Source organism: Nomascus leucogenys, chromosome 19 (assembly GCF_006542625.1).
Source record: "Nomascus leucogenys isolate Asia chromosome 19, Asia_NLE_v1, whole genome shotgun sequence".
Classification (NCBI taxonomy): Eukaryota; Metazoa; Chordata; class Mammalia; order Primates; family Hylobatidae; genus Nomascus; species Nomascus leucogenys.
In genome coordinates, this window is record NC_044399.1 from 76,034,379 (window position 1) to 76,047,379 (window position 13,001).

At 48.1% G+C, this 13,001-nt stretch overlaps 1 protein-coding gene across 1 annotated transcript in view; it reads left to right on the forward strand.

The window, feature by feature from the left end:
- PITPNA (phosphatidylinositol transfer protein alpha) overlaps positions 1–13,001 on the forward strand; it is a 44,908-nt gene that overhangs the window by 15,987 nt on the left and 15,920 nt on the right. The window contains exons 5-8 of the mRNA XM_030800375.1: positions 5,800–5,807; positions 7,216–7,290; positions 9,401–9,484; positions 12,832–12,909. Coding sequence (XP_030656235.1) covers positions 5,800–5,807; positions 7,216–7,290; positions 9,401–9,484; positions 12,832–12,909 — 245 coding nt within the window. The remainder of the gene's footprint in view (positions 1–5,799; positions 5,808–7,215; positions 7,291–9,400; positions 9,485–12,831; positions 12,910–13,001) is intronic.

A 13,001-nucleotide genomic window follows, 5' to 3' on the forward strand; every position in this document is an offset into this window, starting at 1 on the left:
CCCGGCCTTTTTTCTAGTCATTTTTGTTTTTATTTATTTATTTTTTTTTTTGGGAGATGGAGTCTCGCTCTGTTGCCCAGACTGGAGCGCAGTGGCATGATCTTGGCTCACTGCAACCTCTGGCTCCTGGGTTCAAGCAATTCTGCTGCCTCAGCCTCCCGAGTAGCTGGGACTATAGGCACACACCACCACGTCTGGCTAATCTTTTGTATTTTAGTAGAGACAGAGTTTCACCATGTTGCCCAGGCTGGTCTCGATCTCCTGACCTCGTGATCCGCCCGCCTCGGCCTCCCAAAGTGCTGGGATTACAGGCTTGAGCCAACGCGCCCGGCCTTGCTCGGCTAATTTTTGTATTATTAGTAGAGACAGGGTTTCACCACGTTGGCCAGGCTGGTCTCGAACTCCTGACTTCAAGTGATCCACCTGCCTTGGCCTCCCAAAATGCTGGGATTACTAATATGATTACTGATTTTTAAATTGCTTTTTTTGTCTCACTCTGTTGTCCAGGCTGGTGTCCAGTGGCACAACCACAGCTCACTGCAGCCTTAACCTCCCAGGCTCAAGTGATCCTTCTGCCTCAGCCTCCCAAATAGCTGGGACTATAGGCGTATGCCATCATGTCCAGCTAGGTTTTTTTAGGTTTTTTTTTTTTTGGAGAGATGGGGTCTCACCATGTTGCCCAGGCCCGTCTCAAATTCCTGGGCTCAAGCGATCCTCCCACCTTGGCCTCCCAAAGTGCTGGCATTACAGGCATGAGCCACTGTGCCTGGCCTAAGTTTCTCATTTTTCTCCAGTGAATGGATAACATTTTCCCTGTCACTAAGGTATCTGATTTTTTTTTTTAATTTATAATAGCTGCATAGTATTCCATCATATGAATGAACTGTGGCTTCTGCTGAAACAGCATGTTCTGTAATTGAGGATAGAGGTATAATTATTTTCTTAAACTTGGCCAATCTCCTGCATAGAGTTTCTTGAAAGGAAAGGAAAGATTTGAACCTCCACAGAGAACTTTCTATTCTAGTCCAGACATTCTTAGATTTCTTTTGAGTGATTCAGATTCTTAGCTTTCCAAGATTCCCAGGTTTCTAGGGCCATCTAGGAATAGACCTGTTGGGAGGGCCTAAGCTGGTACTGATTCATAACCCTGGGGAGTCCTGAGAAGTCCCCTGGCACTTGTCTGTGAGGTGGGTGACCTCTCCTCCCGTTGGCCTCCCTGTGTGGGTACAGACAGTGTTGGGCTGCGGGGTCCTCCTCCCACCAGCCTCCATGTGTGGGCACAGACAGTGTTGGGCTGTGGGGTCCTCCCTGCAGCCTCTGCTGACCTGTCCTCCTGCACTTGCTTTCTTTGTTGGCACCTGGCACTCCCTAGAGTCTAATGAGTCTGGGATCCTTACGTGGCGCACATCACCCGTACCCTGTGGACTTTGGGAATGACTGCCATCCAGAGCACGGGGTCATTGCTCTTTGCAACCCTCAGTGGCCCCACATAGGTTCAAGGACCTTGTATCAGGAGACGCGCGGTCATTGGTGGGGTCTGGGATGTGTAACCCTTAGAGTTTTCTTGCTGTAGCTGAAACACAGCCCTCCCCACTCCCTAAGCACTGAGCCGGAAGTTAGACCCTTAGAGTTTTCTTGCTGTAGCTAAAGCACAGCCCTCCCTACTCCCTAAGCACTGGGCTGGAAGTTAGATTCTTGGAAATGAGGCATGCACAAATGTTCTTTTTTTTTTTTTTTTTTTTTTTTTTAGACAGAGTCTTTCTCTGTCCCCCAGGCTGGAGTGCAGTGGCACGATCTCGGCTCACCGCAACCTCCACCTCCTGAGTTCACGCCATTCTCCTGCCTCAGCCTCCTGAGTAGCTGGGACTACAGGCGCCCGCCAACACGCCCAGCTAATTTTTTGTATTTTTAGTAGAGATGGGGTTTCACCATGTTAGCCAGGATGGTCTCGATCTCCTGACCTCGTGATCCGCCCGCCTCGGCCTCCCAAAGTGCTGGGATTACAGGCTTGAGCCACTGCACCCGGCACACAAATGTTCTTAAAAGACAGGATCGTGCACGGTGGCTCACGCCTGTAATCCTAGCACTTTGTTAGGCTGAGGCAGGCGGATCACTTGAGGTCAGGAGTTCAAGACCGGCCTGGCTAACTTGGTGAAACCCCGTTTCTACTAAAAATACAAAAAATTATCCGGGCGTGGTGGTGCGTGCCTGTAACCCCAGCTACTCGGGAAGCTGAGGCAGGAGAATCGCTTGAACCTGGGAGGCGGAGGTTACAGTGAGCCGAGATCGTGCCATTCCACTCCAGCTTGGACAAGAGCAAAACTCCGTTTATTTAAAAAAAAAAAAAAAAAAAAAGGCAGTATGCAGTGTGGCTGGGTGTGTCTGGTCCAGGGCCAAAGGTGGATTTTCTTGATGTCTAAGAGAGTTGCAGTGAGCATGCGTTGCAAGAACCTTAGCCAACTTGGCACAAAGGAGGCAAACGGGTAGCGTGGACATCTCCCTTCCTGGGGCAGGGTTCTGGGTACACAGCTTGTGCCAACTGAGAGATGCCCCTGTTCTCTGTGTAATTCTGGGGAGAGTGTTGCAGCTGACATGGGCATTTTTCTGCACATTAAATGTTCATATATTGATCCTTGGCCAAAAGAAGAGAAAAACATAATTTCTTTTTTTTTTTTTGAGACAGAGTCTTGCTCTGTCGCCCAGGCTGGAGTGCAGTGGCGCAACCTCGGCTCACTGCAAGCTCCGCCTCCCGGGTTCACGCCATTCTCCTGCCTCAGCCTCTCCGAGTAGCTGGGACTACAGGCGCCCGCCACCACGCCCTGCTAATTTTTTTTGTATTTTTAGTAGAGACGGGGTTTCACCGTGGTCTCGATCTCCTGACCTCGTGATCCGCCCGCCTCGGCCTCCCAAAGTGCTGGGATTACAAGCGTGAGCCACCGCGCCCGGCCGAAAAACATAATTTCTGTATCAGCACCATGTGCTAACCGATTGCGCCACTGGAGCTCCACTGGAAAAATATAATTTCTAAATACTTCATGGAGACAGGGAGTAGGGGAAGGAAGGTTGGTTTCGTCAGTGGGTGCTGAGTTCAGGATACACCTTCACACAGAATGGATATGTTGAATCTTAGATCTGTTAGACACTTGCTCTTTTAAAATAAGAGATACAAACAGGCAAGGAAGGCTACTTTCCAGTTCCCTCTGGGGGCTGATGGGAGAGAGGTTATTAGTTCAGACATCTTAGCTTGGCCTCAGTGGATCCGAGTCTGAAGGGAGATAGATGAAGGAGTGTGAAGTCAAACGCCCCATGGCTTTTGGAAGGCTCTTCCTTTCCCTTGAGTGGAGTGAAAACAGACTGGGACACCCTGGTAATGATCAGCTCTTGCTGTTCATAGCTTGTTTCCCTCTCTCTTTTTCCCTTGAAGCTGATGAGCTGGAAGTGAGGAGAGGGTAAGATAGGAGTTGGTCTGTGAATGAATGAAAGTGGGAAAAGGGGCCGGGCACGGTGGCTCACGCTTGTAATCTCAGCACTTTGGGAGGCCGAGGCGGGCCGATCACGAGGTCAGGAGATCGAGACCATCCTGGCTAACACGGTGAAACCCCTTCTCTACTAAAAATACAAAAAATTAGCTGGGCGTGGTGGCGGGTGCCTGTGGTTCCAGCTGCTTGGGAGGCTGAGGCAGGAGAATGGCGCAAAACCCGGGAGGCGGAGCTTGCAGTGAACCGAGATCGTGGCCACTGCACCCCAGCCTGGGTGACAGAGCAAGACTCCGTCTCAAAAAAAAAAAAAGAAAGTGGGAAAAGGAAAAGAAAGTTTGTTTCTCCTTCCATCTCTCCCTGGAACCATAGCCCTCAGCTGGATACAGTATCACTAAGCCATGCTTTTATTTATTTATTTTAAATTTTTTTATTTTTTGAGACAGAGTCTCCCGCTGTCACTGGAGTACAGTGGTGCAATCTTGGCTCACTGCAACCTCCGCCTCCTAGGTTTAAGCAATTCTCCTGCCTCAGCCTCCGGAGTAGCTGGGATTGCAGGCATGTGCCACCACACCTGGCTAATTTTTATATTTTTAGTAGAAACGAGGTTTCACTATGTTGGCCAAGCTGGTCTCGAACTCCTGACCTCAGGTGATCTGCCCGCCTTGGCCTCCCAAAGTGCTGGGGTTACAGGCAAGAGCCACCGTGCCCGGCCCTGCCGTGCTTTTAAAATGCCTGTTAGTCTTACTTGGAAATCCCTGCTCTCCCACTGCAAAAGATTTCCTGTGGCTTTTCTGTGTACCTCGGGTTGCAGTTTGAACAGGGAATACTGGAATGCAGAGGTGTTTGAGGGCCTGGGAGGGCTGGAGAAGGTTTGGGGAGGATTGTTTGGTCACCCAAGTTGGCATGAAAAGGTCAGCAAGGGCTGTCACCCTCATGGTTTCAGAAAGCCAAGTTTGTCAGAACTGAGTGGATCTGTCTCCTAGGGTCTCACAAAGACTAATGTATAAAAACCCCAACGCCAATCTATGAAGTTATACTAAAACGCAAAATTACTACCGAAACCGGGCATTCCCATTTGATGATCAGGGCATTCTTTTCTCGTGGATTCTTCTACATGAGAAACCAAATTATAATCAGAATGCCACTGTGTGGCAAAGAATGTCCACTTGGCTGAGTGATCAGATTCTTGGGTCCATTGATGAGCACATCTCGGAGAGGCCGAACTAGGAGAGGCTTTCTTAGAGGAGATGGATTCAGAAAAGGTGCTTAGCTGGAGAAGTTTAATGGCTGGTGTCATCAGACCAGTCCAGCCTGGCACTGCTGCCCCCATTCCAGGGATGGCTCTGCCAGAGATGCCACATGCAGGGGCTGGGGCTCTGCGGCCCACCACGGCACGGGAGAATTTCTGCCGACGAGAGATTATACCCATCATTTCCCTTTCTTATTCTAACGTGGTTTTCTTGAAGCTGCTAACAGGGCAGTTACTTCAGTGTAGGCCTTTCCATTGTAATCTTAATCTGGTGCTTCCTTCTAAGTGTCTTTCGTTGGGTTTGGGGGAATTACTGACAGTCTTTTGGGTTATTTCTGTACATGATGGCTCTTACTCTTTATATTTCAACTTTGCCTCATTTTTTGCTCAGGGGTAACCTTAATTTCAGTTATGGAGTTTGTTAGCCGCACATATTCTACAAACATGGCAGTGGGGCAGCCAGCAGAAGTGGACATAGCTCCTAAATTCAGAGGGTACAGAATGAACCAGGCGGTCTCAGGATTAGAGCTAGTCCGTTCCCCAGTGACATGAGAGCTGCGGTCATTTTCTCTGATAAATAATTGAACCATGCTTTCTAAGGGGTTCCCATTACAATGAGCAGGAGTGCAGAGCCTGGGAGGTTTGATTACAGCGAGAGGAAGGGTGCAGGAGGCAGATACAGCGCCTGGCCAAAGCACCCTGCTCTGTGCCCTGGGAGGTAGAGGCTGGGGTAGGGGTGGGAGGTGCCCGGGAACGCTCTGATGCCAGAGTGATGGGTTGCGGCACCTCCACTGATCAGCGCTGGTCCCTGTCAGTGCCCTGCTGAAAAGAATCCCAAGAAGCCCATAGCAGCGTCGCTTTAATTAAATTCCCTATTTGGTTTTTTGGGACGTTTGTCTGAGTGAAATTTGAGGGTTGGTGCATTAAGGTATTTCTGACTCACTGGGGCTTGGAGGTGACTGTGGAGTCAAGAACTCTGCCATTCGTCCTCCTTGTGGGGAGGGGGGCAGGTGTTTCTTCATCTTCATTAATCTTTTTCTCTCTTCTTTCCATGTCCTTGCCTGGGAGCAGTTATTACAGTAAGTATTGTCAAGGGGGTTGGAACTGTAGATGATGTATGAGAACAGGAGAGAGGAAAATGGAACTGCACGGGTGGTCTTGGGTGCTCTTTCCCTTGGCTGATGTTTGGAGTTGCTGAGGCTGAGTCCTGTCAATGGACTAACAAGGAACCTGTTAACTGGCACGATGACCTCCTGCTTTAAGCTGCATTGGCCTGTGGCTCCATCAAGTGCATCCTGGCTGTGGGTCTGACGTGTACATGGTGGCTCGAGGCCCTGCCTCCCCAGGTCACACCTTTTCAAGGTTGTGGAGAGATCTCCATTCAGCTGACCTGACCGACATCCCTTCCCCATCTGTGCATCTGTTGACCCCACTGAGCACTGATCCTTGGCAAAATCGTGAAGTCAATGGGGTTTCTCTTCCACAGCCATCCCCTCTGTCATTGCCCACCCGCCAACCATTCAGCACACTCATCTGAGTGCCTTGTCCCTGCTGGTGAACACTGGCTGTCTCAGGGAAACTGGTTCCTGCTGAGGAGTTAATGGGTTAATGTATTCCTCCTTTGAGAAGTTCCAATTTTTAAGAAGCAGGAAGGGAGGGAGGGAGGCAATAATTAGCTTGAAGGGTTGAGTTACTGAGAAGAAAACTTAAGGTGTCAGCCACAGGCTAGTTGGAGGGAAAGGGGCCGTGGTGAGTATCTTTGATGGGTTAGGAAGTCTGTGCTCTTTCCACACTGCTTACTACCCATCAGCACTCTGCACGTTAAAGTATGCTGGAGTGCTGAATGCGTGGATTCTGAAGTCAGAAAAAACCGTTTTGAGGCCCAACTCTGTCATGATCTCTATGACTGTTTTTTTTTTTGAAACGGAGTCTTGCTTTTGTTTCCTAGGCTGGAGTGCAGTGGTGCGATCTCGGCTCCCTGCAACTTCTGCCTCCTGGGTTCAGGCGATTCTCCTGCCTCAGCCTCCCGAGTAGCTGGGGTTACAGGCGCCCGCCACCATGCCTGGATAATTTTTGTATTTTTAGTAGAGACGGGTTTCACCATTGTTGGCCGGACTGGTCTCGATCCTGTGACCTCAAGCGATCCGCCCGCCTCGGCCTCCCAAAGTACTGAGATTACAGGTGTGAGCCACCCTGCCTGGCCCAATCTCTGTGACTTTGGTTAAGTCACCTAACCTCTTTGAACTTCACTTTCCTCATCTGTAAAATGAGGGTGATTCTACGGAGCTCTCAGGCTGGGGTGAGGATTGAATGGGATAATACATGCCTAGTGTGTCGTGGGCTCCTAGTCAAGTTAGCTGTTATTACAAGGCAGAGACTGGAATCTCTTAGCTGCCCATGATCCAGTAATGCCCATCTCCAGTAATGGGAGATGGTTACTCTCAACAGTGAACCTAGTGACTTTCATGTATTTTTTTTTCTTTCCAGAATGAGTACATGAAAGAAGACTTTCTGATTAAAATTGAAACCTGGCACAAACCAGATCTTGGCACGCAGGAGAATGTGAGTAGTAGTTCCCAAAAGCCCCGGGGGTGAGGTCTTGAGTCTCCGCCTTGTAGCTTCTCCAGCGCTACCATGGGGTCCTCTCTGTGGTCCTCTTTTGCCTGGCCAGGAAGGCAGTGGCCTCTGCCTAGACCTGTCTTACCCGCATGGGATTGCTGTGTCTCTGAGTTGCAAAATGTGATCTCCGGAACTTTTTATGGGGTCTTCTCGTACTGCTTGGATTGGTGCAGTTCCTGGCACATGGGAGCTGTATCTTTAAAAGACCAAAATTACAGTTTTCTATAGAGCACAATTTGCAGTAACTCCCAAAATATAAAATACACCTATCCTTTAGCATTTCCATGCCCAAGAATTTAGATTAGACAGTTATTTTCACATGTGTGAAATAACATATATACAAGGAGACTCATTGCAGTCTTCTTTGTGTAGCCAAAGATCAAAAACAATGTAAGACCATCCTGGGCAACATAACAAGACTCTGTCTCTCCCAAAAATAAAAAAAAGAATTAGCTGGGCATGGTGGTATGTGCCTGTGGTCCCAGCTACTCCAGGGGCCAAGGGTGGAGGATCATTTGAGGCTGGGAAGTCAAGGCTGCAGTGAGCTGTGACTGCACCACTGCACTCCAGCCTGGGCAACAGAGTGACACCCTGTCTCCAAAAACAAAAAACAACATAAGAGCTCGTTAGACCGGGCGCGGTGGCTCATGCCTGTAATCCCAGCACTTTGGGAGGCCGAGGCAGGTGGATCACGGGGTCAGGAAATCGAGACCATCCTGGTTAACATGGTGAAACCCTGTCCCTACTAAAAAGACAAAACATTAGCCAGGCTTTGTGGCGGGCACCTGTAGTCCCAGCTACTCAGGAGGCTGAGGCAGGAGAAGGGTGTGAACCCGGGAGTCGAAGCTTGCAGTGAGCCGAGATCGCGCCACTGTACTCCAACCTGGGTGACAGAGTGAGACACTGTCTCAAAAAAAAAAAAAAAGAAAAGAAAAGGCCTGTTAGTAGGACAACATTAAATGAATTGTGGTGCAGCCAAATAGTGACATCCTTGCAGCCATGGAAAAACCAATAGGGAGCAGTCTTCAAGTTTACTGTTCAGTTAAGAATGGAAGTTATGAAACAATGTGTGTGCATGCCGCCCTTCATATTAGAAGAAGAATCCATGCACATGGATGTTTGTATGTAGGATCTCTTAGAGGTGGCTGTTACTAGACTGGGGACAAGGGACAAGCAAGAAGAGGAGTTACTCTAGTTGCTCTATTGTATCCCTTTGTAATTTTGAATTTGTGTCATAATTTTGTGTTATGTGCGTGTACAGCCTGATCAAAATAATCAGCATGTTGCTAAACAGGCACCATCTCTAGAAGGGTTTACAGTCTTTACAGCTGGAAACATATGGAAACGGTGTGGGCACCGTAAACACATGGAAGGCATTTTGACCTGCAGAAGTGACGTTTAGCCTGAACAGTCAGAGCATTCATTCTCCGTCATGTCTACTTAAAATCCAGCTGGGGCTGGGTGGGAGGGTTAGGCGGGCGGAACACTTGAAGTCAGGAGTTTGAGATTAGCCTGGCCAACATGGTGAAACCTCGTTCCTACTACAAATACAAAAATTAGCTGGGAGTGGTGGCCCACGCCTATAATCCCAGCTACTCGGGAGGCTGAGGTAGGAGAATTGCTTGAACCCAGGAGGCAGAGGTTGCAGTGAGCCAAGATCGCGCCACTGCACTCCAGCCTGGGCGTCACAGCAAGACTCCATCTCAGACAAACAAACAATCCAGCTGGGTGCAGTGTTGTGCACCTATAGTCCCAGCTCCTCAGGAGGCTGAGACAGGAGGATCACTCGGGCCCAGGAGTTCATGCTGGAATGTGCTGTGATCACTCCTGTGAATAGCCATTGCCTGAGAAACATGGTGAGACCCCGTCTCTTAAAAAAAAAGTCCATTCTCCCATTTCTTTGGATAATTTTGTATGTAATTGTATAATTACTTACCATTAGGAATCTTACATCTGTAGCTATGGGAATGGCAGGTCCTAGGTGTCCATTCTGGCTAAAGGATATTTTATAGCTGACAAAAACTGCATAGTGGTTACCCACTTGTTCCCACAGGTGCATAAGCTGGAGCCTGAGACGTGGAAACATGTGGAAGCCATATATATAGACATTGCAGATCGAAGCCAAGTGCTTAGCAAGGTAGGATCTGTTTAAAGATGCGGGTGGACTTCGAGATGCAGAAATGACTTCTCAATGTTAAAGAAACCAGGAAACCATACGCAACTTGGCACAAAAGGAAATTCTGATGTGTATTGCTTGTTTTATTTTTAAACGTGAGTATTAGGAGTTTTCTTGTCTTGAGTTGGGGATGCCATCAGAAAATTAGTGACCCAAATTTGTGTGCCCTGTTTGGCCTCTGAAAATTATTACTGGACTAAGTAGGTGCTGTAGCTAGAGTATTTTGCCCTGCTAAAATGATGCTTAGCCTGAAAAATCAGAGCACCAGTTCTCAAATTTGTTTTTCCAACTCAGTAATTTAAAAAACATTTATTTCCTGCCTACTGTGTTGTGGAATATTGTCAGGATCTCTGGGTTCCAGGTAAGGGATGCAGAATGTATGAATAGACAGATCCCCTGCCCTCAAGAAGTTGGTGGTGCCTTTTCAGAGTAACACACACTGGAGCAGACCCCTGGAAAAGAATAGTCCACTGCTGGACCATGACCTTGGTCAGAAGAGGGACGAGGTCTCGCTTGCTGACTGTTTTGCACCCAGAAGTATTTGCTCAGGGAATGAGGGAGTTAGATTCCTCCTCATTCATTACCATTCTTACTAGGCAGAGGCCTCATTGGGATTGAAAGACAGGAATTTAACTGTCTGCCCACTGATAGGGAATGCATGTTTGCTCTTTGTATCCCAGGGGTGTGATACCTCTTTCCTGTGGTCACTCTGCACTTAAGATATTTTGGGGCCGGGCACGGTGGCTCACGCCTGTAGTTCCAACACTTTGGGAGCCCAAAGTGACCGATCATCTGAGGTCCCGAGTTTGAGACCATCCTGCCCAACATGGTGAAACCCCATCTCTACTAAAAATACAAAAATTAGCCAGGCATGGTGGTATGTGCCTGTAATCCCAGCTACTTGGGAGACTGAGGCAAGAGAACCGCTTGAACCCGGGAGACAGAGGTTGCAGTGAGCAGAGATCACACCATTGCACTCCAGCCTCGGCGACACAGCGAGACTCCATCTCACACACACAAAAAAAGATACTTCGATTTGTACATTTCCAAAAAGATATGAAAACCATCTTGTGCTTCCTTGCCTAATATCCCAACCCCCACCCTCAAAACGTTGGTGGATTTTTCAAAAAACTTTTTATGGAAGTTTAACATATACAGCAAAGTGAATATAAGTATGCACCTTGATGAATTTTCTCAAACTGGATACTAGCAAAAAGTATGATTCTTTGAGTATTTTGTCAACTCTGGTTGATCTGTGTGAGTGGAGGGAAGCAGTGATGGAGAATATTTATTTTTTAAAGCACACATAAATATAATCTCCTCAGAAGCTGGGCACATTAGCTCACGCCTGTAATCCCAGCACTTTGGGAGACTGAGGCAGGCAGATCACTTGAGGTCAGGAGTTTGAGACCAGCTTGGCCAACATGGTGAAACCCCGTCTGTACTAAAAATACAAAATTAGGACCAGGCGCGGTGGCTCATGCCTGTAATCCCAGCACTTTGGGAGGCCGAGGCGGGCAGATCACGAGGTCAAGAGATCGAGACCATCCTGGCCAACATGGTGAAACCCCGTCTCTACTAAAAATACAAAAAATTAGCCAGGCGTGGTGGCAGGTGCCTGTAATCCCAGCTACTTAGGAGACTGAGGCAGGAGAATCGCTTGAACCCAGGAGGCGGAGGTTGCAGTGAGCTGAGATCATGCCACTGCACTCCAGCCTGGGCAAAAAGAGTGAAACTCTGTCTAAAAAAAAAAAAAAAAAAAATACAAAATTAGCTGGGCGTGGTGGCGCATGCCTATATAATTCCAGCTACTTGGGAGGCTGAGGCAGGAGGATCACTGGAACTCAGGAGGCAGGGGTTCCAGTGAGCTGAGATTGTGCCACTGCACTTCAGCCTGGGCGACAGAGCGAAACTCTATCTCAAAAAAAAAAGAAAAAAAATCGGCCGGACATAGTGACTCATGCCTGTAATCCCAACACTTCGGGAGGCTGAGGCATGTGGATCACCTGAGGTCAGGAGCTCGAGACCAGTCTGGCCAACATGGTGAAACCCCATCTCTACTAAAAATATAAAAATTAGCCTGGTGTGGTGGCAGGCATCTGTAATCCCAGCTACTCAGGAGGCTGAGACAGGAGAATGGCTTGAACTCAGGAGGTGGAAGTTGCAGTGAGCTGAGATCGTGCCACTGCACTCCAGCCTGGCCGACAGTGAGATGCCGTCTCAAAAAATAAAAATAAAAAAATAAGGCCGGGCGTGGTGGCTCACGCCTGTAATCCCAGCACTTTGGGAGGCCAAGGTGGGTGGATCAAGAGGTCAGGAGATCGAGACCATCCTGGCTAACACAGTGAAACCCTGTCTCTACTAAAAATACAAAAAAAATTAGCCGGCGTGGTGGCGGGCACCTGTCGTCCCAGCTACCTGGGAGGCTGAAGCAGGAGAATGGCGTGAACCCAGGAGACAGAGCTTGCAGTGAGCTGAGATCGCGCTACTGCACTCCAGCCTGGCCAATAGAGCGAGACTACGTCTCAAAAAAAAAAAAAAAAAAATTTCTCAGCTTTGGGTAATACTTTATGAGAGAGATAAATTTATTATCTTTGTTATTTTTGTTAAGTAGATGCTACAAGTTTGTATTTCCTGAGCCCACATTAGTCAATGTAGAGGGACAGCTGAAAATTAAACTTTTGTTGTGGTTAATTAACACAGGAAATGGACTGCATTATAAATCTGTGAAGTGAGACTCACCAGTAGTGGGTAGGTTCCATACATTGAACATTTCCAGTAATGATTTTGTTAAAACAAGCCAGAGGGAGATTGCACTGGAAGATTTAAGGAATGACAGCCGGGTATTCTGAGCACTGGCTGTATTTTAGAGTCACTTGCAGAGATTTAAAAAAATGAAAAACAAATCTGTGCTGCCCTCACCTGCAGATATTCTCAGTCACTGGGTTTTAGTTGGAGTGACTCAAAAATTTGTGTTTTAAAAAAGTCTTCCCTGGTGATTTGGATGCTCACCCCAGGTTGAAATTCTCTGTCTTCAACACCGTAAATGTGTGCCTGCTCAGACAGTCTGGTGATAATTTCACACTGGCAAAATGGAAAACAAACGCTGTCAGAGAAAATCACATAGAACTCTCCTCTGAGGCTAACGTAAACAGTTCCACATCTTGTTTATAACATTTTCCCATATTTGCTTTGCGCCATCAGCATCAAGATCTGGTATGAAGTGAATGCTAATGAAAAATCTGTCCTCCCCATGTCTCACTCCCTCTCCCATTCCCCTCCAACCCCAATTCCACAATTTCTCTCAGGATTACAAGGCAGAGGAAGACCCAGCAAAATTTAAATCTATCAAAACAGGCCGAGGACCCTTGGGCCCCAATTGGAAGGTACCATTCACACCTTCACTGCCAGGGGGCTGGGCAGCGTGTGGGTGGGCCGCTCCCTGCGGAGGAGGGGAATGGCTGGGGTGAGCTGGGGA